This window comes from Drosophila nasuta, chromosome 3 (genome assembly GCF_023558535.2).
Source record: "Drosophila nasuta strain 15112-1781.00 chromosome 3, ASM2355853v1, whole genome shotgun sequence".
Taxonomy (NCBI): domain Eukaryota; kingdom Metazoa; phylum Arthropoda; class Insecta; order Diptera; family Drosophilidae; genus Drosophila; species Drosophila nasuta.
This window is the reverse complement of record NC_083457.1, coordinates 5,987,665-6,013,555: the sequence shown is the minus strand read 5'-3', so window position 1 is coordinate 6,013,555 and position 25,891 is coordinate 5,987,665. Positions and strand designations below refer to the sequence as shown.

The following is a 25,891-nucleotide window of genomic DNA, read 5'->3' as shown; positions in this document are numbered from 1 at the left end:
CAAGAACTAGGTGCCACCAAAGGAATTGAATGAAACAGGTAAGGGGAACGGGATGAAGACACGACACAACAGCAGACTGCGAGCTGGAGCACAACTTCAAGATGCTAAATTAATTGTGTCCTGTGACGTGTGCAGAGGGTGACAGAAGCAAACACAACCAAAGTGAGATACGAGAGTAATCGTATGTAGGCCAAGATAAAGTCTGGACCGTCTGCCAGCCGTGTTCTCAAATTCATTTACTCCAAGAAAACCTTAATGTTTAACACATCATTCAATAAGTCATGTGAGTAAGTAAGAAAGACACATTTTATTCATTCGAATATAATTTAATTCATCAATATAATAATTTCAAACAACAATACAATCATTCCAAACCTTCGCTAATTTTTCAAAAGCAAGTTTTCTAAAGGTTTTTATTATGCCTTAAAAGCGACTTTATTTTCAGCAATTTCATCTTCTTTTGAAAGTAAATGTAAAGTTGATTATAGAAATAACCATTAATTACTAGTATTTGGGATAAATTGATAATACATGTATGTAACAAATACTCGATTTAGTTTGTTAAATACTGTTTTCTGGTGACGAATGACTTTGGTACAACTGACTAATGCTGCTGTTACTGGACTACTTCTACGATTGCTAATACAAATAGCTTAGTGCCTAACGACCAACTAATGTCAACTGATACCTAAGGGTTTATCGACTAGCACAATCTTCGCAAATTACAAATTAATATTATATTAACCATTCACTGAAAGTTATACATAAATACACTTCATACACTTTAAATGTATGAAATACATTGATTAAGAATTTAAAGTGTCTAGAAGTGTGTTCGTGTTTATCGCAAATAGGTCTTCTTGCATAGCCCCATCTTTAAAGGAATGAGGTTACTCTTGAATCTATTTAAGTAATAAGTGTTGGAATCTTACAATTCAATACTTGCAACTTAACAACTGAAGCAAGGTGAAGTAGAACTCTTGAGCTATTTATTTTCAGCTTTGATTTCTCCCTCAATGTTAGAAATGATGAAAGAAAAAAAATAGTTGAGCGTATAAGGAATTTATGGCTTGTAACTGGACTTTCGTTATTTTGTTTTTATTCTATATTATATCACAATAAAGCCAGGATATAAAGGGTACGAATTAAGAATTGTTTTAAACTAAACTAGAATTCAATACTCGAACATTCTCCGTTTTCTTTTTAATATCAGGGATTTAAATCGTCACCTATGTAAATATTTAAAGCGTATACTCGATTAAATGTTGAATAAGACTTTTTAAAGCTATGACCATTTGTTAAGATGTCATTAAATTTTAAATTTTAAATTGCATAATGATACTTGATATGATGATACTTTTATTTCTTAAATATTTGAACTTTTTAAATTCTAAAGCAATGAAATTAGTTCATTTGAGATATTCTATTATCTGTAGGCATGTGAAAAATAAATTTCTAACGTCTAGGACTCACTTTCAACAATGATTACTAAATGATTGATTTAAAATTTATACTCTTATGCATATAAGAAATCCTCTGCTCAAACTCAATTTTAAAAATCATATATTACTCAAAGAGTTTTATGAAAGCATCAAAAGTTTTATGCTCTGGGATAAATTGGGTGAAATAGGTATTGGGAACAAGTTGGAAACATGCTTAACAGAAGGTGTCCCACATTGCGTATACTTCATTTGCCAAGTTATCAGTCGAAGCAATGAAAACAAGCATAAAACTAACTGTAGAAGAGGGTGGAAGTGTGTGAGCGAGAGAGAGAGTATTGGAAGTAGAACTCAGTTTGAAGACGAAGAAGCTAGGGAAAGGTGTGGCGGGCCACGTCATGTTTGCGCAAATTTCAATTTGTATATTGCCTCATATCGTTTGAGCTCGCGTAGAATTGATGGCAGAGTGGAGGTACATGGTGGAAGGAAGGGGAAGGAATGGTGGCAGGCGGTGTGTACTCGCATGCGTGCAAACAATGAAATTTATGAAAGCAGCAGACGATGTTGCAGCCACGCCAAAAGAATATGCTACAAATTTGGTTTATTCCAAATGGCAAAAGAATAAAGTTGAGAACTTTTCACAGGTGATGCCATGCGATGCGTTGCTAGTCGCTGTTGCTGTGGCTGTTGCTGTGGCTGACAACGCAGAGTATGCCAGGTTCGTATTGGTTGGCAGCAGCAACTTTTTCAACTGTTTGCCGTTGTTGTTGCTGCTTTACTGCAGCCTCGCATTGTCTGACAAAGTATGTAATGCGCTTTCATCTGATTTCATTTCTGCTGGCAGCCGAGCAGCCCAACCACCTCAAGGCCACCACACTTCCCGTCAGACACCTGCTGCCCCGCACCTCCCCTCCCTCTGCACAGCTTACAGCACGCACAGCTTGTGAACTTTGTTGTCTTGCACCACTGCAGAATTTGCCACGTATGAATAACTTGACGTGATGCGCTGGCTTCTGCTTGATCTCCTCTCGCCTTCTACCTCATTTCTACCTACTTTTACCTCTCCTTTTCCGTCTTCTTCTTCTTCATCTTCCTTTTCTCGGTTTCCGCACAGTTGGCAAGCCAAACGCTTTAAGGCACGACCTCTGGCTTAAATTGTTTTCGGCCAAACAAGATGCACGAGCTGCCTTCGCCAGCATTGACCAAAAGCAATTTGTTGTGCAATTTGCAGTGAAAGGCGAAAAGCGAAAGCAAAAGGATGTGTGTGTGTACACATACGTAAGTGTATGTGTGTGTGTGTGTGTGTGTGTGCCTAGTGGATGGACAGCGACGGGGACAATGTGTCCTTATTATTGTCGTAATTATCTGTGGAGCGTGTTGCGAGCGTGAAGCAAATGTAAATATAATAAAAATAAAAGCAGTTAAATGAACAAATTGAGTTGAGTCGCAGCCAAAGGGCAATGTTGCCACGTCGCTACGTCGTTGCCAGCAGCAGCAGCAGCAGCAGTAGCAGCAGCCGTCAACTTGCCTCTGGGGTGCAAGCATGGACGAATCGACACAGACAAACAGACTGACGGACAGACAGACGGACAGACAATGGTGGCAGCTTGCCATTGCCAACGTTATTGTTTTTTTTTTCTGTTTGTATTCTTGCTATTTTTGTTGTATTTTAATTGCGTTTTTATACTTTTTAATTCTTTTGCCCCATTCATGTGTGCAGTGACCGTATTGTCGACAGTCAAAGCCGGTTGCAACGGGTGCACACACATACAGATACACTCACATATGCTCACACTACAAGTTGCACCACGTGACGTATGCGTAATGTGCGAATACCTGCACCGTTGCGACAAATGATATCTGCTGCTGGCAGCAACTGTGACTGGGCTCTCTTTAAGCCGTGCTGCACTTGGTACAGTTTTCAGCACTGTGCCACATTGCCACGCACGCATGTGGCATGCCTTTAATGAGTTATAAATGCTTGATGCGCTGGTCAACGGCTTTGGCTATTTATGGTTAGCTTTGTGGCCATGTCACAAAATTTAATTAGAGATCGCAACAGCTATCAACTTCATCCCACGTTGCAGCCCCTCTTCTTTTGGGGTTTGGGGCATCAGCTGGCAACTGTTATTGTTGCTGTTGTTGTTGCTGCTGTTGGCGATGATGCCTTATTTTATTTGCCACATTTATCAGTTGAAACCGCAAACGCGCAGGCGGCGTTGTGGAAAGGGGTGGGTGGACAGGTGCCGCAGAATATTTTATGAAACATTTATAACTCAATAATCCTGTTGAGTTGATTTTAACCAATAATTGATTATTGTTTCCGATGCTCGATGCTGCTGAATGTTGCTGCTGTAAAATGCAACCATAAATTTATAAATTCATTTCAAAGCGAAATTTGTTTGCGTTTTTGTGGCCACACTTAAAAAAGTTTTGCGTCCCACGCGCGGAATTTAATACAAATTTAATATATTTAATTTTACTCACTCTTATTTCCTATCTCCCTCGCTCTCTCTCTCTCCATATTTTGGTTGCCACACAAGAACTTTGCTTGCAACCGTATATGAACTCAAACTCGAAATTTATGCAAATTCTGTGGCTGGTTTTTCTGCTCAGCCTAGGCCTGGGCTATGTCATAGTTCCATGAATATTAATGAGACCAACACATGGAAATTAGAAGCAGCCAGACAGGCAACCTGTGAGTGTGTGTGTTTGTGTGTGTGAGGCAAGACAAACAATTGCTGGGCAAATTATGTATTTCAACATGATTTCAAAAATCAAAATGCGAGCATAGTTTTTGTTGCAGCAACCAACCAACTAGTTATTCAGCCAGGCAAGCACATAATGTATGTGCATGTGCTTGTGTGTAGGCGACCTAGAGAGGCAGCCAACCAACAATAATAAGACAGAAGCTGGCAGACTCTGAAGGTGTTGGACCAATGAATATGTGTATAATGTGTGCAAGTGTGTGTGTGTGTGTGAGTGCGGGTAGTCTGTATTTATCGCCCAGCTAGCAGGCAATTTGTGGCGTGTATAAATTTTAAGCAGTGGAAATTAATGACACGCCTGAAAGTAGGCTACAAATATTTCTCATCTCCCTCTCTCTGTCTATCTTCTGTTGCTGGTCTGGGCATTTGCATAGTGTTGTTGTTGTTGTTCGTGTTGTTGTGGCAACGAACGTATATAATTAACAAAAATCAAAAACAACAACAGCAGTTAATGTGCCACAAAGTGAAATGAAATGAAAATTACAGCACCTACATACATCCATGCATACATGCAACAACAGGTTGTTGTTGTTGTTCGTTGTTGTTGTTGCTGTTACAAACACATTATAAAGTTTTACCGACACTTAAACATCGCTTACATGCACAAACATAAACACAAACACAAACACAAACAACTTACAAACACACATAAAGCTATAAGGTATGTGTGGCTTATGTGCAAGATTGCAACTCGCCAAAGAGTAAAATCACAACAAAAGGTGCACCAAGATATAGACAGATATACGGGATATGCAGACACGCCTGTCAAGAGCTCCACTCAAACTCCACTCCCTGCTAGATAGACGAGGTCAGGCATAAGCAGCAGCAGCACCAGCAGCATCAGCATCAACAGTCGGGGCAAAAACAACAGACTTTATACAATTTTGTGTGTCTGTGGCACACTTTCGTCAGCTAACATGCTATATATGCGGCGATTAAAGGGATTGCACAAAAGTGTTGCAAGCAGAAGAAGGTGAAGCACCTTCAACAAAGTATAAGACTACGAGTATTTCCATATTAATAACCTGAAACAATGTCTGGACACTCTGCAAAGTGGCCAACCCAAATGGTTTATGCTTTTTTTGCCACAAACATCATGCAAATGAGGGAAGGTTTTTCCATGTTGATCAGCATATTAATAATGTTGGTGCTGAAGTCAAAAGGAAATTAAACAGTATTTTTAGGGTAAATAATTCAGACTAACACTTCTATGAACAAAAGTGAATAGCATACTAAACATGCCAATTTTCAAATTTTAAATTAAAAGAACATACTAACTCATATTGACAATATAAAACAAGTTCTAAAGCTACAGTCGAGTGTCCTCGACTATGGATACCTGCGACATCGCGGTATAATTCTTAAAATATACCAAATGAATGTACAAAACAATACTCAAGTATACCAAAAGCTATATATCAAAAGAACCAAGCCAATGAAACTAAGATTGGGTGTGTTAAAAATATGCTGCTGATCAAGAATCTATAAACTTTATAGGGTCAGAAACGCTTCCTTCTTATAATACACTTCTATACTGCGGGTATCTGGTATAAATACACAAAACCTTAAAATAATCGTTTAATAAATTGAAAATTTACCTAACTTAGAATCGAATAATTTAATGAATCCAAGACGGAGTGAGTAACTTGTGATGTTACTTAATTGGTTGGAAATATCTAGTACAACACAATAAGAGGTTTGTTTTTGTCATTCATTTTGTTCATACAAATCGATCGATTTATCGCATCATTAACTAACAAGTTTATTATATATTGTAGATAAATAGCTAAAATAATTGTAAACCAACCCGAATGTAGTTGTAACAATTCTCTTGAATGGACTAAAATGTGAAATTATTATATATACATACTGTTTGATGAATAATACAATTAAATTAATCACGAAATTTCTGGTTAAATTACAGAAAAAGATAATATGTCATTCATCAAATAACGTAGAAAGTCGACGTAGTAAATTGGATATTTCTAAATATAATTGATACTATTTTAAACAATTCATTAAATTCGAAACTGCAAATAAAATAATAGATGATTTCGCACTGGAATTAACACATGACAAATAGTTGTTGACTCTGAACTAACACCTACAGAGAGTTGGAAGTGAGTAGTGAATGGTGAATGGTGAAGTTGTGAATAGAACGAAGTGAACAATGAGTGATGAGTGATGAGCAGTGAGTACCGAGTATCAATGCAGCAGATGTTCGCTTAAGCATTTCAATTTGGGAAAAGGAAAATGTATGTGTCACTTTAATTTGCATACGGAGACGAAACTGAACATAAAAGTGATAGAGATCCAAGCAGAGATTTATATGTAGTCGTATGTGTCAACAATGCGAGAAGTCAGTTGCACAATATGGGCAGGTTGGGGGGTTAGTGGCAAGTTTGGGATTAGCTGCCCCCAGTTTTTGGACTCGGACCAACCCGAAGCGACCCGGACAAAAGGCTGAAAACATGCAATCTTTTATTTAATGAGTGCGAGTCAACAGCTCAACTTGAAGCTGACACTTTGGCCGCAGTTGTCGCTGCCATTGACTGCTTTATTGAGAAGACAAGGAGGAGAGAGTAAGGGAAGGAAGGAGCAAAAGCAGCCAGCCATGAGAAGTCATACACCAACACTAGCACTAACACTAATACTAACACTGACACCAATACCAACACCAATAGCAATACCAACACACACGCAGTCCAAACGAATGAGTTATTAAGCCATGTTTGCGCTTGTCTCCAACTCTGTCTCTAGCTCAGAGTCCGACTCCGATTTTGATTCTGCGTTCATCTCACTTGGTATGTGAGGGTTTGTGTGTGCATGTGTGTGAATGTGGCACATATTCATTGGTAAGTATTTGCAATCAGGCAGTGAGAGCTGTCTTTGAGGCGTGATTTGGAAACTTTTCAAATATGTTGGCCATTGCCACTTTTTGGTTCAACCATTGTGTGTGTGTGTGTGTCTGTGATGTTAAGCTATCTTGACCAAGCTGTCTCCGTCTGTGATCTTTTTGGCTAGACGTTTGCAGTCATTTGATTGGAAAACTCGCTGGAGCGGAAACGACATCAGGCCGTACAAGTCCTGGCTAACAGGCAGTCAGGCAGTTCCATATGTCCTCCTGATTTATATGCAGTCCACCTGACTGACAGCAAGGACAAGCCTGCCTCCTTCCGCCTCCCTGCCTCCCTGCCTCCCTGCCTCACCCTCAGCCAACCTGCCTGCCTATCGTCATATTACCAAGCAATTGCTGAAAATGTGCATACAGTTTAAGTTAACCAGGCCAGAGTCGAGACGAGTCTTTGTCGTGGTCGAAATAGCATTACCTGGCCGAAGAGACGAACGAGCTCTGCAAATAAGTCGAGGCACGTATAAGCAAATATTCTACGCTCGCCACAAATTAGTTTTCAATGGCAACTGTTTTCCTCTTTTCTCGTTTCTCGTTTTCTCTGTCTCTTTATACTCATTTTGGAAACAGACCTTCGACCACTCCATTTGGCGCACCATTGGCCTCATTGCAAACATAAATAAATACGTCTTTAATTCCCCATGGCCAATGACTGCTGCCCATCGACTACGGCTGCTTGATGACAACAACAACAATCAGAGCAAACAATAATTTATACATGCAGCTATTTCGATTGTATCGCTAGCTATTTGCTTTTGTATTTACTGTTGCTCTCTGCAGCTGGGCAAAAAAATTAACAAACCCAAAATTAATATAATAAATAAACACGAATACATGTATAAATAAAAATAATATTCACATTTCCAAATATATATTTATGTATATATAAATATGTGTATTTGCTTAATCTTTTTCAATAAAATGTTTATTTTCATTTGTAAATTTGTAAAGCATACTTTTTTGGCCAGAGTTAAAGTGCAAGTCATTTGGTTTCTATTAAATTCATTGTCTGCTTAATCACCATGTGTAACTTTATACGAATTGGTAAGAAAACCATTTGAATTTATAAATTAATTAATTAATGTGGTGCCATTGCACTATAGGAAATTTTACAAACTCAAATGAACTTACTTGATAGATATTTTGAAACATATAAAAAACAAATTTTAGATTTTAATATAAAATATGAATGAAGAAAAATATTAAGAATTCAATTATAAAAAAATAATGTTTTTATTTTGAATATCAACATTTGACTTCTTAAATTGACGATTCAATATTTTGTTGCTGTTCTTATCATCTTTAATTTTACACTCTCAACATGCAAATATATATACACGGAGAAAAATAAGTTTTCAAATCAAGAAAATAAAGTTGAATAAACAGGAAACTATGTCAAAATTGAATTCAGAAGAAATTCTTAATTCAGGACTATATATAATATTTAAATAGTAATTTGGTATTATAACTTTGCGCCGGAAGGAAATGTATGTAACATGTAGAAGGAGGCATCTTCGACCCCATAAAGTATATATATTATTGATCAGCGTCAACAGCCGAGATGATCTAGCCATGTGCGTCTGTCCGTCCATCCGTATAAAACACTGGATCTCAGAGACTGTAAGAGATAAAGCTATAATTTTTTTTCGACAGCATTTGTTATGTTTGCACGCATATCAAGTTTGTTTCAAATTTTTGCCACGCCCCCGCAAATTAAAAAAAAAACAAGTAAGAAAGCTACAGTCGAGTGTGCTCGACTGTGAGATACCCGCTACCCATTTTAAATAAAAGCAATATATTTTGCGGTATTATTCTCAAAATATACCAAATATACCGCAAAAATACTAAAAATATACCAAATGGTATGTATGGTATATCGATATAGTACCGCATTCAAAATATACCATAGACGGCACAATATACCAGATTGTCAGCCAAAGCAACTAAGACCCCTAGTAAGTAGGCGTTTTTGCCCATACAAAAGTATTTCTTAAATAGCTTCCACAATTTTCTGATCGCAACCAAATTTTCAGGGATCATAACTATTATAGTTATTACTGTATATACCAAAATTCGTAACTCTAGCTTTAAAATTACGCTTGTTATTCGATTTTTTTGATTTGCAGGGGCGGAAGTGGGCGTGGCAAAAATTTGAAACAAACTTGATCTGCGTGCAAACATAACAAATGCTGTCGAAAAAAAATTATTGCTCTATCTCTTATAGTCTCTGAGATCTAGGTGTTCATACGGACAGACGGACAGACGGACGGACGGACAGACGGACAGACGGACATGGCTATATCGTCTCGGCTGTTGACGCTGATCAAGAATATATATACTTTATAGGGTCGGAGATGCCTCCTTCTACCTGTTACATACATTTCCTGCCGGCACAAAGTTATAATACCCTTTACCCTATGGGTAGCGGGTATAAAAAAATTATGGAAGTTATTAAAGAAATACATTGCTATGGGCAAAAACGACTCATTACTAGGGGTCTGAGTTGCCTTGGCCGACAATCTAGTATATTGTGCCGCCTATTTTATCTTGAATGTGGTACTACATTAATATACCAAATATACAATTTGGTATATGGGCAAATCCCACGTGTCGCACGCTACATTCGCACGATTTTATATAATGAAAATCAGTTTTTTGGGGGTTTTTTAAAGATTTACCGTAAACTTTTGTTATGTATTTAGAGTGAATTGAGAGTACTTTCGGAGGGTATACGATTCAATTTCACTGGAGTCACTGTCTTGAAAATAATTAATAAAATTGTGACGTGTCGCACGCAACACAAAGTGGAAGTTTGTTTCAAAATTTTCATTTCAAACGCAATTTTTAGCGAATTCTGCAAAATAAACCCTATGAAAGTTAATATCCTAAAGAAAGTTAAGAATATTAGAAGACAAAAACCGATCGTTTGGTCTTAATAATGTTTATAGATTTTTAGCAAAGCCGTAAACTCATTGTGTCGCACGCTACGTGTCGCACGCTACACTTTTTCCGCTGGCATTAACATAAGGCAAAAATCTTTTCGTTTAAACTAAACATTATTTACTATATTCATAATATATTCATATTTCAACGTGATTGACTTTTGATTTGTATGCAACAAAAGGGATTTGAAGGTGTGCGCAGAGCACGAATTTAAGTAAAATTATGAAAATTATAATGAAAATTGGGTTTGATAAAAATTTTTGCATTTATAATGATCGAAATTTCTTTTTTTGAAATTTAACTTTAAATTCTTAAAATTCGATATCTACTTTAATGTTCCATATAGAAAACATTACAAAATGTGAAATTTAAAAATTGGTCGCTGGTGGACTGATTCTGGGATTTGCCCACATTTTTTGCTTTTATTCAAAATGGGTAGCGGGTATCTCACAGTCGAGCACTCTCGACTGTAACTTTCTTACTTGTTTTTTTATATATATAAATAAATTAGTTTTCAACTCAATTTGTCATTCGTATAAACTATTCAGATATTGTGACTCAACTTAAAAACTATATTTATACGTATGTTATTTATGTGGGCTTATTAAGCTTTCTTTTAATAAATCGCCTTACAAAAATCATCCATTCGTCTTATGAAATGACTCTATTCGCCATTAAAGAAATCGCTAACTGACTTTGTCAGGATATTGGTAAAGTACAAAGGACTCTCGTTCTCAATACATTCATCGTTTGTGGGCGTGGCAATGCCCGCCACACACTGACTCCCATCTCTACGCTGCACATGAAGAACACTGGATGTCGCGGTCAAGCACTTTGAGCACTCATTCTTCATCTCGAATGTTGGTATCGGGCGAAGACAGAGATGTGACTGATCCGTTGCCAAATCTTCGATTTGACGCGTGACCTTCACATTTTTGCATTCGTTGAGATTAAGGTTTTCCAATTCCATCGTGTATTTTTTGCAGCCTTCGTCTGTAGCGAGTCAATATGATATAAATGATACATAGACAGATTTACTAGTTGAAATTCGTACTTTTTTGCGTATTGTATGAGTAGCCGGCAGCAAAGAATTGCGGGTGCCCCAGCAGATCGTATGGATGACAGAGATTTGCTATGCTGACATTTTCCGACAGTTGTGTTCTGTTAAGTCTCTTTCTCAACTTGATGAGCACCAAGTCATTTTTGTAACTCGTGGGTCTCTGTGCAGAAATGTGTAAATCAAAAATATCAATACTACAATATATTCGTTGCACTTAGCAGCTTACGTCAACATAGATTTCAATATCTGATTTATCGTTTACTCCTGCATCTTGGGATCCCAACTTTACTTTGCTGGGTAATCCCTCGTCGTCCGCTGCATCGTATTGATTCGACGCTAGAACAAGCGAGGAGGACAGTAAAACACCCGTAAAACGGTACGAAAAATCATCCCTTTTTTTCTGTTAAGTATCGCATAGTAACCAGATGAGATCCAGTGAAGCTACATGAAATTGATCAAATTATGGAATGATTCTCATACTTTTTGATTCATTTTAACTTACCGTAATATTGGTGGACCTGAAGTCGTTCTTTGTGTGTCAGTTTTGGGGCAGCAAATCATTTTACCCTTAAACGGACTGTCATAGCCACAAGATGACACATCCTTGATGTTGATCTTTTTTCTGCATGACATACCTTTTAATTGTGCAACAATCATCAGTGTAGCGACACACGCCCAGTGGATATTCTCTGTCACCGCCGCAAGTATCAAACTCTAATCGCAAATGTAATACATTTATATATACATATTTTGGTTTATGTATTATACAATTTAATTGAGCGCACCTTTGTATGCCAATGTTCTTGGCACTGTCATCACCAACGTGAGGGCGAATATAAATGGAAATAAGCGAATGACAATCATAATTTTTCAGTTGAATGTTCTCAATCTGTATGTGCTGCGTTTGTGGATTGAACGGAACTGAATCTGGATTTCTACTCGACTTTACTGCACTCTTCTCTACCATATGTTTACATTCTCAACCTTATCGCTAGATTCATATTCATAAATACACATATATACACTAAGAAAAATAAGATTTAAAATTAATAAAAACAATGTTTAATCACACGAAACACGAATCCAAAATTGAGCTCAGAAACAAATTCTTGTTCTTCATTTAATATTACTTTTTTGGTTTTAGATAGACTATATTTGCACTCAAAAGAGTTGCAACCAATGACCAATTTTTAGATTAAAATTTAAGAAAAAGGAAAATTCTTATTTTTAGATATTTTTATTATAATTATAAAATTCTTTCAGAAATTCGATTATAAAACAAGATTATTAATCGGCATTTTTAAACCTTGTTTCAGAAACTTTTTAAAAAATTAAAATATAAATAGTTACAAACTTAGGATTAGTGTTTTAGCTTTTAGAGCGTGAATTTTCTCTTGTGTATATATAAAAAAAAATTCTGAGTTGTAATCGTTTGCGAAAGTTCCGCATATTGTTTTAATAATACGAATTCATTGCAATTAATCAGAAAATTGAAATAGAAGCAAGTACAAAATCTATGCGACCCCAGAGACAGAAATAGAAATAGAAATTTTGCGCCATTGACGACGCTGAGTAAGCCGAATGTTGTGACGTTGCACTATGGTCCGAATTCCCGATTTGGTGGCATAAAATCGAATATTGCATCTATCGAGCTGAAACTTGGCATACTTCATTAATAGACCACTCTAAATATTTAAGCAAACTTTCAAGTAAGTTTGACCACGCCTACTCCAATGCCCATATAGACATCATGACGTATTCGTGATATTTTATTTAATTTTTTTATTTATTGCTCTCTTTTTTGTCGTCGCTCAGTGTACTTTCATCTATTTGACCAAATACAGGTTCAACCAGCGCGGAAGAGTGGCGCCCGCTGTCCATCCACACGTCCAGCAACGTGGCGTGACAGAACTCAAGCACATCTAAATAATTAAAGCATCGGAAAAGCCGCAAAAAGCCGCAAACCAAACTGTTATTAAAATTTAATATAAAGTGTCTATTATTGTTTAACATACGTTACACAACGCACAAATACGCAGAACACTTTTTTTCCTCTACAGAAGATGAACTCTTTTGTCAGCTTTTTGTTTTCCTTGGACAACACAAAACAGTACACATATATAACGTTAAACTAATTATCACACAAACTGTGTTTATTATTCTTAATTTAGATACCTCCAACTTCAATATCCATTTTAAATAATAGAAAAAAATTATTTCGTTTGGATTTGCCAAGCGCTCAAAGTCACTAAAAGTTTTACGTCAATTTTGTTACAAAAATCAGCTGCTTAATCACCTGAATTTAAACATCTGTAAAAATTGCAAGGTTGCATTTTTGACAAAAATATTTATTGATACTTTCTATCTAGCGTATCTAGTTTAAATATATAAAAAAAAAAATTCAGATTTTCTTCCATAAAATTTTAGACTTTATGCCACGAAATCGGGAATTCGGACCATAGTGCGTTGGTAACGATAAAAATAAATGTCGTGACCTCAAGTATGCACAGGCAAGGTTGCTGATATCGAATGCGAAGTGTTGAAACACTGATATCAGCGAAACTCAAAGAAAAATTTTAATCTACATAATTGTATAATATATTCAAAAACAAAAGAGTGAGGTATTATCCTTAAAATATACGAAATTAACATAACGCAAAAATACTAAAATATACCTTAGACTATAATTGGTATTTTTATATAGTACTACATTTAAAATATACTTGAGAGTACGAAACATACCAGCTTGTCAGCCCCATACAAAAGTATTTCTTAAATATGCAACTTCCACAATTATTTGTCCGATCGCATCAGAATTTTCAGGAATCACAAATACTGTCCTAAAAGATGTATAAATCTATCTCTTTCAGATCTAGGTGTTCATACAGACAGACAGACGGACATGGGTATATCGTTACTGCTGAGTAGAAGGCCACACATACACACACACACATATATGCACAGAATCTGGACAATCTTTATGAAACTCAACTGCCCACGCCCACTGAATCCATCCGCCCACTCTAATATCTTAGTCACACATATACATTTGGCTAGGCAAATTTTTGGCATTGACTTTTTCAGACTTTCCATTGAATGCATTACCAACAGCTTACTTTTCCAACATGTTGCACTTCTTCACAACAGTTGAGTAACAGTTGATAAAAAGTAACCCACGCAATCAGAGCGATCTTTATAAAGCTTTCCTGCTTGACCACGCCCACTTAGCCCTTCCGCCTACTCTAATTTATTGGTCCGCCGCCTAGTCAAACACACACACACACAATAGACCGACATACTGACAAATTTTTGGCAATGACTTTTTCACTGACTTGCTTAAATCAACTAACAGCAGCTTCCTCTGCAATGTCTTCGATTTCTTCTCAACTGTTTAGCAACAGTTCATTAAAAGAAGCAAGGAAATCTTCATGTAGCTATCCTGACTGATCACGTCCACTTAGCCCATCTGCCTTCACTAATATCTCAGTCCGCCGCCTAGTTCAACACACACCCATGCATTTGACACACATACACACAAAGTTTTGGCATCAACTTTTTCACAATTTTCAACAAAGCGATTACCAGCAGCTTTCTCTTCCAACAGGTTGCAGTTCTCTGAAACCGTTGAGTAACAGTTGATTAAAAGTTCCCTAAAAAGACTGGTGAAGCACTGCTGCTTGACCACGCCCACTTAACAGATCCGCCTTCACTAATACCTCGGTCCGCCGCACTATGAGAAATTTAAACACTTTTCTGGCCAAAAGTCAATTTTTGAAAGTTGGCAGATCGAAGAAATTTTAGGTGCAGTGTGTTCCTAATAGATCATTCATCAATGTTGCATACAAGAATTTTCGATAGATGGCGCCACTCAAAAAATATCAGCTGATAAACACAACTGTTGGAATTACAATTTACATGTTTTTGCATATGGGCCATTCTCTGATGTCGAATGTAACCAGTGATACCAGAATCGCTTTTTTCCCGGAAAATCTGGCTTTTTATACCCGCTACCCATAGGGTAGAAGGGTATTATAACTTTGTGCCGGCAGGAAATGTATGTAACAGGTACAAGGAGGCATCTCCGACCCTATAAAGTATATATATATTCTTGATCAGCGCCAACAGCCGAGACGATCTAGCCATGTCCGTCTAACCGTATGTCCGTCTGTCCGTCTGTCCGTCTGTGTGTCTGTCCGTATGAAACACTGGATCTCACTGGATAGAGCTATAATTTTTTTTCGACAGGATTTGTTATCTTTGCACGCAGATCAAGTTTGTTTCAAATTTTGACCACGCCCACTTCCGCCCCAGCAAATCAAAAAATCGAACTGCACGCGTAATTTTAAAGCTGAGTTACGAATTTTGGAATATACATTAATTACTGTAGTGGTTATGATTCCTGAAAATGGTTGCGATCAGATAAAAATTGTGGAAGATATTAAAGAAATACTTTTGTATGGGCAAAAACGCCGACTTACTAGGGGTTTTAGTTGCTTTGGCCGATAATCTGGTCCATTGTGCCGTCTATGGTATATTTTGAATGGTGTAATATATCGATATACCAAACATACTATTTGGTATATTTTTAGTATTTTTCTAGTATTTTCGGTATATTTTGAAAATAATACCGCAATATTTTGCCTTTATTAAAAATGGGTAGCTGGTATCTCACAGTCGAGCACACTCGGCTGTAACTTTCTTACTTGTTTTCTTATTGTTCAGCTTTTTTGCATCGTTCTTTGTATGGGCAAAAACGCCTAATTACTAGGGGTCTGAGTTGCTTTGGCCGACAATCTGGTATATTATGCCGCCTATGGTATATCTTGAATGTGGTACTATATCGATATACCAAATATACAATTTGGTATATTTTTTTGCTTTTATGGGTAGCGGGTAGCTCACAGTCGAGCACTCTCGACTGTAACTTTCTTACTTGTTTTTTTTATATATGTATATAAATAAATTAGTTTTCAACTCAATTTTGTCATTCGTATAAACTATTCAGATATTGTGACTAAAGCTAAAAACAATATTTATACGTATGTTATTTATGTGGGTTTATTAAGCTTTCTTTTAATAAATCGCCTTACAACGATTATCCACATTCGTCTTATGAAATGACTCTATTCGCCATTAAAGAAATCGCTGACTGACTTTGTCAGGATATTGGTGAAGTACAATGGACTCTCGTCCTCAATGCACTCATCGTTTGTGGGCGTGGCAATGCCCGCCACACACTGACTGCCATCCCTACGCTGCACATGAAGAACACTGGATGTCGCGGTCAAGCACTTTGAGCACTCATTCTTCATCTCGAATGTTGGTATCGGGCGAAGACAGAGATGTGACTGATCCGTTGCCAAATCTTCGATTTGACGCGTCATCTTCACATTTTTGCATTCGTTGAGATTAAGGTTTTCCAATTCCATCGTGTATTTTTTGCAGCCTTCGTCTGTAGCGAGTCAATATGATATAAATGATACATAGATAGATTTACTAGTTGAAATTCGTACTTTTTTGCGTATTGTATGAGTAGCCTGCAGCAAAGAATTGCGGGTGCCCCAGCAGATCGTATGGATGACAGAGATTCGCTATGGTGACATTTTCCGACAGTTGTGTTCTGTTAAGTCTCGTTCTCAACTTGATGAGCACCAAGTCATTTTTGTAACTCGTGGGTCTCTGTGCAGAAATGTGTAAATCAAAAATATCAATACTATATTCGTTGCACTTAGCAGCTTACGTCAACATAGATTTTAATATCTGATTTATCGTTTACTCCTGCATCTTGGGATCCCAACTTTACTCTGCTGGGTAATCCCTCGTCGTCCGCTGCATCGCATTGCTTCGACGCTAGAACAAGCGAGGACGACAGTAAAACACCCGTAAAACGGTACGAATAATCATCCCTATGTTCTGTTAAGTATCGCATAGTAACCAGATGAGATCCAGTGAAGCTGCATGAAATTGATCAAATTATATAATAATTCTTATACTCTTTGATTCATTTTAACTTACCGTAATATTGGTGGACCTGAAGTCGTTCTTTGTGTGTCAGTTTTGGGGCAGCAAATCATTTTACCCTTAAACGGACTGTCATAGCCACAAGATGGCACATCCTTGATGTTGATCTTTTTCTGCATGACATACCTTTTAATTGTGCAACAATCATCAGTGTAGCGACACACGCCCAGTGGATATTCTCTGTCACCGCCGCAAGTATCAAGCTCTAATCGGAAATGCAATATATTTCTATATACATATTTTGATTGATGTTGATGATGATTTAAATGAGCGCACCTTTGTATGCCAATGTTCTTGGCACTGTCATCACCAACGTGAGGGCGAATATAAATGGAAATAAGCGAATGACAATCATAATTTTTCAGTTGAATGTTCTCAATCTGTATGTGCTGCGTTTGTGGATTGAACGGAACTGAATCTGGATTTCTACTCGACTTTAATGCGCTCTTCTCTACCATATGTTTACATTCTCAACCTTATCGCTAGACTCATATTCGTAAGTACATATATATACACTAAGAAAAAAAGTTTTAAAATTAATAAGAACAATGTTTAATCAACACAAAATTCTTGTTCTTCATTTAATATTACTTTTTTGTTTTTAGATAGACTATTAGATAGACTATATTTGAACTCAAAAGAGTGGCAAACAAACACCAATTTTTAGATTACAATTTAAGAAAAAGAAAATTCCTATTTTTAGATATTTTTATTATAATTATAAAATTCTTTCAGAAATACGATTATAAAACAAGATTATTAATCGGCATTTTTAAACCTTGTTTCAGAAACTTTTTAAAAAATTAATATATAAATAGTTACAAACTTAAGATTAGTGTTTTAGCTTTTAGAGCGTGAATTTTCTCCTGTGTATATACATATGCTATATATTGTACTTTTAATGTCTGGAAGTGTCAAATTAAAAAAAATTTCTGAGCTGTAATCGTTTGTATATAGAATTTGTGCATGTTGCTGATATCGAACGCGAAGTGTTGAAACACTGATTTCAGCGAAACCCTAAAAAAAATTTTAATCTACATAATTGTAAAATATATTCAAAAACATATTAAAAATAGAATTAATTTATGGCTTTGCTGGCGTTTGACATATGCAGACCACTTGCCCATAATAACAAAGTTATAAAAGTAAGGCATTACTGTTGAGCTTAAAGCGAACACAAAACAAGTAAGAAAGCTACAGTCGAGTGTGCTCGACTGTGAGATACCCGCTACTCATTTTGAATAAAAGCAAAATATTCCGGTAATATTTCCAAAATATACCGAAAATGCTGCAAAAATACTAAAAATATACCAAACAGTAAACCGTATATCGATATACTACCACAATCAAAATATACCATAGACGGCACAATATACCAGATTGTCGAACAAAGCAACTCAGACCTCTAGTAAAAAATAATAAAATGTTAAAATTTTTGAAATGAGTTCTATTATGTGTTTGTGATTGTCAAATGCGTAAAAAAAATCGTGTTGTTCCCTGAATAGAGAAAAAGTGTATTCAACTTAAAAAATGCATTTTTTTAAAGCCTTATAAAGTGAGTTCAGCTGAGTCCATCGAAGAAATATATGCTATTTTGTACAGTATTTCATTCTTGTTCAAATGAGTGCAATTCGAATATTCAAGTTTTAATCACAATCCATGAAATTTTAATTTTTGAAACCTCAATTGCAAAAATTCAGAATTTTAGGTTATATCAAAATCAATGTCGAAAAAATAAAGCAAAGTTGATTTTTTTTGTTATCTCTTATGAAATGGCTATACGTAGTAATTGATATGAGTAAGTAGAAAGCAATTTTACCAAAAAAAAAACACATGGAAAATATCGGACAACAAACTGCATGAACTTTTTATTTTTTTTTTATTAAATTAGGACGTGCCACGCCCACTACAGTTAAAAAATATATAAAATAATTATTATAGAAACACTTGTTGTATATTTAAATAGTATTTTAAACATATTCGCAAAATTATTTAAATTTCACAGAAAAAGGGGGCTGTACCACACCCACGTTTTTATTTTCAAAAGAAATTGGTTGTCTTAACCTAATGCAAAAAAACTGATCTAAATTATCTCGCTCCGCTTAAGATATTAATTTTGGCCAGAGAAAGTGGTCAAATTTCCTATAGTGCATTAAGTACTTACAGTTAATTAAAATATAAAAATCTATAATACTTCTATATATTGTGTGAGTAACTATAAGTTTCTATAGATTAAAGTCGAAAGCAACAGCAGGTTCAATTCCAGTTAATATAAATGGTCAGCTCGTATACATTTTCTGTATTCCGCTATTTAATGTTTTAATACCAAGATTTACAAAATATAATGTATTCAAAGGTATGATAATTATGTTTAAATATCTATTACATTTGCCATTACATATTTATACCTGCTATTCATAGGGTAGAAGGGTATTATAACTGTGTGCCGGTAGGAAATGTATGTAACAGGTAGAAGGAGGCATCTCCGACCCTATAAAGTATATATATATTCTTGATCAGCGCCAACAGCCGAGACGATCTAGCCATGTCCGTCTGTCCGTCTGTGTGTCTGTCCGTCTGTCCGTATGAAACACTGGATCTCAGAGACTATAAGAGATAGATAATTTTTTTCGACAGCATTTGTTATGTTTGCACGCAGATCAAGTTTGTTTCAAATTTTTGTCACGCCCACTTCCGACCCTGCAAATCAAAAAAATCGAATAACAAGCGTAATTTTAAAGCTAGAGTTTTGGTATATACAATTGGTATATACAATAATTACTATAGTAGTTATGATTCCTGAAAATTTTGTTGCGATCAGATAAAAATTGTGGATGTCATTAAAGAAATACTTTGGTATGGGAAAAACACCTACTTACTAGGAGTCTGAGTTGCTTTGACTGACAATCTGGTTCATTGTGCCGTCTATGGTATATTTTAAATAGTGTACTATATCGATATACCAAACATACCATTTGGTATATTTTTAGTATTTTTCGTATTTTCGGTATATTTTGAAAATAATACCGCAATATTTCGCCTTTATTAAAAATGGGTAGCTGGTATCTCACAGTCGAGCACATTCGACTGTAACTTTCTTACTTGTTAATAGTGTACTATATCGATATACCAAACATACCCTTTGGTATAATTTTAGTATTTTTCGTATTTTCGGTATATTTTGAAAATAATACCGCAATATTTTGCCTTTATTAAAAATGGGTAGCGGGTATCTCACATTCGAGCACACTCTACTGTAACTTTCTTACTTGTTTTTTTTTTTAAAGTCACTTAGAACATTATTCTAAAATTCCCATGTGTTTATTTAAATAGTCTAAAATATATGACAATTTCATTTAAATATTTCGGCGGGATTTTGTGAAAATTAAACTGTTAGGTACTTATCGTATTGACTGCAACATATTTATTTGGCATGTGTCTCAATAATATCGAACTTTGATGTTGTGTATTGGATTTAGAAGCAATAGAAACAAGCAAATCATTTAACATTATTTTGTTAGATTAAATCCATATTTCCGGTGTGCAGATTTTTGAACTTAAAGGCAAGCGAGTTTTTCAATCTTCGTGATCCTTAAATGAGAAAAGTATTAAAAATATAATCACATTTAAGACATATGAATCTGTTTATTTTAAATATATGAAAATGCCTTCAATGTTTTCTTACTGTACTTATATGAGTGCTAAAACTTTTCCTTTTGCAGGTAAGCTGCATATTAATTTTCAATACAATTATTTTCTTTACAAAAAGATAGATTAATAATAAATTAAATGATGTCCACATTAAAGTCTGAATGTATAATAATAAACCATGGACATAGAGGCAATTATATTAAATACATTTTTGTCTCATATAAATATTTATTTATGTAATTTATTAATTCGACAAATAAAAAATTTTCTAACTCCATATCGATATTATATTATATAATTTTATATTATATTAACTTAAATTTAGTTAATTAAAAATTGAAAGAAAACAGGAAACTTTTTAGCCATAAATCAAAAAATAATAATGTAGAATACAGGCAATTATTTACTCCAATATATATTTATTTCGTTTATGGATTTCGAAAATTGCGCCCAAAAACGAGCACACAAATCAGATTTCAATGCCCCAAGGTTAACCAAATCCATTTGCACAGCTGCTTCAGTGCTTTGGCTGTGTTCCTGACCACGGTCAATGCATTAGCTGCTGCCTGCTGCTGCTTCTCCCGCTGTTGATGCTGGTGGTCAGTGGAACTCACACACCCGACAAAACACCCGCTCGAGATGTTTGCCCACATATTTTGTTTACGTTTTGCTGGACGCGACGAGCACATAATTTATTTTAGCCAAGATGTCCTTGCTTGTCCTGTATATCTCCCTGTGTGTGTTGGTGTGTGTGTGCCTCATTGCTGCCTGTCAGCGCCTCTGAGATAAGCTGACTGCAAGAAATATGGGTGGAACTCGCCGTCTGCCCCGCGCTGCCCTCTTCTCCGCCCTCTGCTCGAATGTGCGAATAATGAGCCAGCGTACAGAAGAGCAGGAAGTGGAAGGCGTAGCGAATTGTGAGAAAAATATAGTAAGGGCGGCGACGGAGGAGTAGGAAAAGGGGGAGGAGGAGGATCCAACAACAAGACATAAATAAAATGGTGGCGGTCTTTAATTGGTCACGCCGGCACACAAGCAACAACACACAGAGTGAAGTGCCGCTGAAACTGTGACCAGATAGTCGCTGCGAGGTTAATATGTGCGACTGATTTATGTTGCCAGCAGCAGTGTCAGCAGTCAGAAAGAGACAGAGACAGAGAGAGAGAGTCCCTCTCTCGTCACTTGGTCTTCTACTCGGACTAGCACTCTGACCCAGACTAAAACGCGACTGCGAATGCGGATGAGAACGCGAATTGGGATTGCGCTGATGCTTTAGCCGGCGCCAGGCACACGCAGCACATCCTTCATTCTTCATCAGAAAGCGCTCACATGCGTCCTCTCCCGATCCGCCTCCTCCCTCTCTTCCTCCTCTACGTCTACGTCTAGCTTGCGTGGCTCGGCGCATTATAAATGATTTTAATAATTTGAAACGATTTGTTTAGTTCTGCATCAAGTCGGATAAACGTCGATGATTAATTAGCAGCCGCGTCTCGGCCAAGCCCAAGATGTTGGCATGAAAAGCACACTGAGCACTGAGAAGGAAACCAAGAGCCAAGAAGGATAACAGTAGTCCTGTTGGCATGTGCCACAGCGCTCCATTACATAAGCATGTTTTGTATTTTGCCATTTTTATCGCTTACCCATTAAATTGGAGGCCTTCTCAGTGGCTTCGCCTGCGAGAGATTTGCCTATGCAGCCTCACCATGAAGCAGGAGCAGGAGCATGTCTGCCGATGCTGTAACAAAGGAGGAACGAAGAGGGGGACGGAGACGGGGACGGGGAGAGGCGCTGCCGTTAATCAACTTTGCGTTTTGTTCGCTCATCTTACCCCAAAGCGAAAATTAATTGGTTCCCCACTTCCCTCACTTCGTCGCATTCCTTCTATTCCACTTTTTTTGGGGGGCTTTTAGCTGTGTGATTCTCGCGTTAGTTAATTGATAAATGGCCAAAGCAGTTGAATAGAGTGTTTATGCTTTTCGGCTTCACAAATGTCAGACAAGAGTCCTTACATATGTGCACGGAAATATGTTCTTCGTTATGTATGCAAAATACCAATAAATCCATTTTTAGCCACTCAAATTGACAGTGAATCTCCATAATATTTGTGTAGTAGTAAAATATTTGTTACTTGTATTGATTGATATTTATATTATGAGTATTATTAATCTCAAGATTTAGATTGTCCACTTACTATAAAATTAGTCGTTAACACTCGCAAAATATTTGTTACTCTCATTGATAACTCTTAGCATAAGATTTCATATGTAATAATATGTAACATTTTATAAATAATAAAAATATACCAAAGGACATAGCTATATGTATCTGTTAGATGCATTTCCTGAAGGCCAAAGTTATAATATCCTTCTACACTATGGTTAGCGAGCATAAATAACTCATCTTCACTTTAAAACACAATTTATATTCTGGCAAAGAATTTAATAAATATTTTCCATCAACGAATTTGCAGAACATTAAATAAATACTGGCTGATTGTGTGTTACAAACAAATTTGAACACATTGAAATTCAAAGTATAGTTTTATCCAGTATAAATACTCAACTTTAATAGAGTCTTGCAATTTAAATTGTATGCGTATATCCACTTGTTCAATCACTTTGCACGTTGCCTTGAGTGTGGCGTTGTAACTAAATTTGCAAAAATTAATTATTTACACATTTCAACATCGACTGCAAGAGTTGAAAAGCAATTTATGCAAATGCAAGCCAAATATTTGCATTGAAATGTGCACAAACCAAATTGAAATTATTATAATAATATATACATAGTATATAGATAGTATCTTTGTATGTAAATATACTGAGTCCATTCGCATCCTGCTTGACTTGACCACATTCGTAATCGGTCATTCTCGATGAGAGACTTGCTTAGAACCTCTTGCTGTTGTTGTTGTCGTTGTTTGGGCCATTTGTTTTCCGAGTGTCGGATACATTAATCCTGGCTAAAATGCATTGCAGCTTTTAATTACCAGGGATGTTGTAAAAGAGGGAGATAGTGGATGGGATTGCCATATGATACCTGGACCAATTTGTCCGTCGCTTTGGCAATTTGTCAATGTGCCAGTTATTGACATACTTAATCCGTAATTGTCAGCATTATATGCTGGACAAATTTAAAGCCATAAATTGAAATATAAAGAGTTGTAAATTGGCTGCCACAGCCACCGCTTTCACCACAGCAAACTGCTTCTGCTCCTGTTTCAGTTTCTGTTTCTGCAGGCGAAATAAGAATGCATTTTATTATTGGAAATTGCCAGTTGCATTTTTTGTTTTGTGCTGCTGTTGCTGTTGTTGTTATTTAGTAATGCATTTCGACAGCCGACAATAAATCATAATGCAAGACAAATACTTTAATATTTGTTGTTAATATTGCAATTTGCATATTTGGGCACATCGATTATTGACGGGCTAACGGACGCGTCTGCTTTTTGCCCCAAAGCGCCATTTTCAGAGCATACAAAAAGCCAATCGAGTGCATTTATTATTATTCTTATTGCCATTATAGTTATTACATTATATTTCATTTAAAATGTTTCGATAAAAATCATTCAATAATTGCATTCAAGCCAAGCTCAGTAACTCTGTGTGTTGGTTTATGTAAAAGGTGTTCATATAAATTCGAGTGAATGCAGCTAATTAAAATCACCACTCATTGCCAAATCAAGCCGCCTCATTACGCTGCAGTTGCCGCACTCTGCTTCCAGCTTTGCTTCGTCTCTTGCTTCAGTTTGAGCGCATGACAAAGCCATTTAATTAATTGGAAAAATCAAGAGTTTCAATTACGTGGCAAGCATAGCAAACTCACAGCTCGAAATCTATCTAAAGAGAGACTCATACGCACACATTCTATTTCTGGCTTGACTATAGAATGGGGAAAGGAGGGGGAAGGACATTCAATACATTTCATTGACAAGCAAATGGAAGAGAAATGTTAATTGTCCGTCTCCCCCTTCCTTTGCATGCAATCCAGACATGCCAAAGATTGCAGATATTTTGAGACTGCGTGCTTTAAGCATTGTGTACAACAAATAACAATGATACTTATGTAATAATGCATCTGATATAGGGTAGCGTATAGTCAAGCAATCTTGGCTTTTATCTAGTTTTAATCGATTGAGTGACATTCCCTTTGACGTTAGCGTTGCATAAATAAAATATATATATGCAATATGTGCCCTCAGCCAGTGAATGCATGATTCAACTCAACTGCATCGCATTTGCATTCTGCATTCTGTATTCGGCATTCGGCATTCGGCACATTCACATTCAATTCGATTAGTTTGAGTGCATTTGAATGCATCGAATCGATGGCTGCGATCTGTTAATCACTTTTCTTGCATGCTGTTCACTTGATCCGCTTGATTGAGCTGCACCATGCAATATTATACCCATAGTGTGTCATGCCGTGGATTCCATTACTTAGGATAATTGTATACCATACTCACTGACCTCTGACCCCACCCCCTCCTTCGCTTTACCCCCCTCTGGCCTAGTTACACACTCGAGCTGGCTGCAGGTGCTGCACCCATGTCACGGCTGAAATTAATTAATAGCTGCACCTGCGAGATGACTGATTGTCTTCCCGGAGCAATAAAAAGGGACATTGTGCGTGTAAGGATATGTATTATGTCAACGCTGGGTAGGTGCCAATGGGGCGTGGCAGTCGCCTCCCCCCTCCGTGTTGCAGGTGTTGATTAAGCTCAATTGCAAACGAATTAACACAAATTCCATTTACTTATTATCCCCGCTATCGGCAAGGGCACATGAAGGGTGGGGGGAAAGTGTCAGGCGTGGAATACATATAAATCTTCTTAGCTCAAAGAAAGTATTCTAACTCTTTTTTCATTATTGTTTTCTTGTTGTTGTTTCTGCAAGTTTTTCTTTTTCGTTTTTCGCTCTTTTTTTTGCATATTTTCGCCTAACTTCAACTCCTGTCTACGAATTCAAAGTGTGTTGCAAGCGGGTGCTTGCGGAGGAGGAATACGGAAAGGGTGCTAGAACAAATGCCCGAAGCAGAGTTATAAATTTATTGCTGAACTTTGAAATACCACGGCCGCAGCTACTTCCTCAGCTGCCTC

The 25,891-nt window shown here is 36.6% G+C and overlaps 3 protein-coding genes across 3 annotated transcripts in view; 1 reads left to right on the top strand and 2 right to left on the bottom strand.

Moving 5' to 3' along the window:
- Positions 1-240: 240 nt before the first annotated feature.
- LOC132788844 (protein EFR3 homolog cmp44E) overlaps positions 241-25,891 on the top strand; it is a 67,086-nt gene continuing 41,435 nt past the window's right edge. The window contains exon 1 of the mRNA XM_060796476.1: positions 241-283. Coding sequence (XP_060652459.1) covers positions 256-283 — 28 coding nt within the window. The 5' untranslated portion in view covers positions 241-255. The remainder of the gene's footprint in view (positions 284-25,891) is intronic.
- Positions 10,437-11,613, bottom strand: LOC132792535 (uncharacterized). Its single transcript, XM_060801957.1, has 4 exons — positions 11,602-11,613; positions 11,348-11,521; positions 11,116-11,281; positions 10,437-11,054 (listed from the first exon to the last, which is right to left on the bottom strand). The coding sequence occupies exons 1-4, from the start codon at positions 11,611-11,613 to the stop codon at positions 10,726-10,728; spliced, it is 681 nt and encodes a 226-aa protein (XP_060657940.1). The 3' UTR covers positions 10,437-10,725.
- On the bottom strand, positions 16,185-17,560 carry LOC132791065 (uncharacterized). The gene is made up of 5 exons (XM_060799845.1): positions 17,419-17,560; positions 17,137-17,347; positions 16,862-17,075; positions 16,635-16,800; positions 16,185-16,573 (listed from the first exon to the last, which is right to left on the bottom strand). The coding sequence occupies exons 1-5, from the start codon at positions 17,495-17,497 to the stop codon at positions 16,245-16,247; spliced, it is 999 nt and encodes a 332-aa protein (XP_060655828.1). The 5' UTR covers positions 17,498-17,560; the 3' UTR covers positions 16,185-16,244.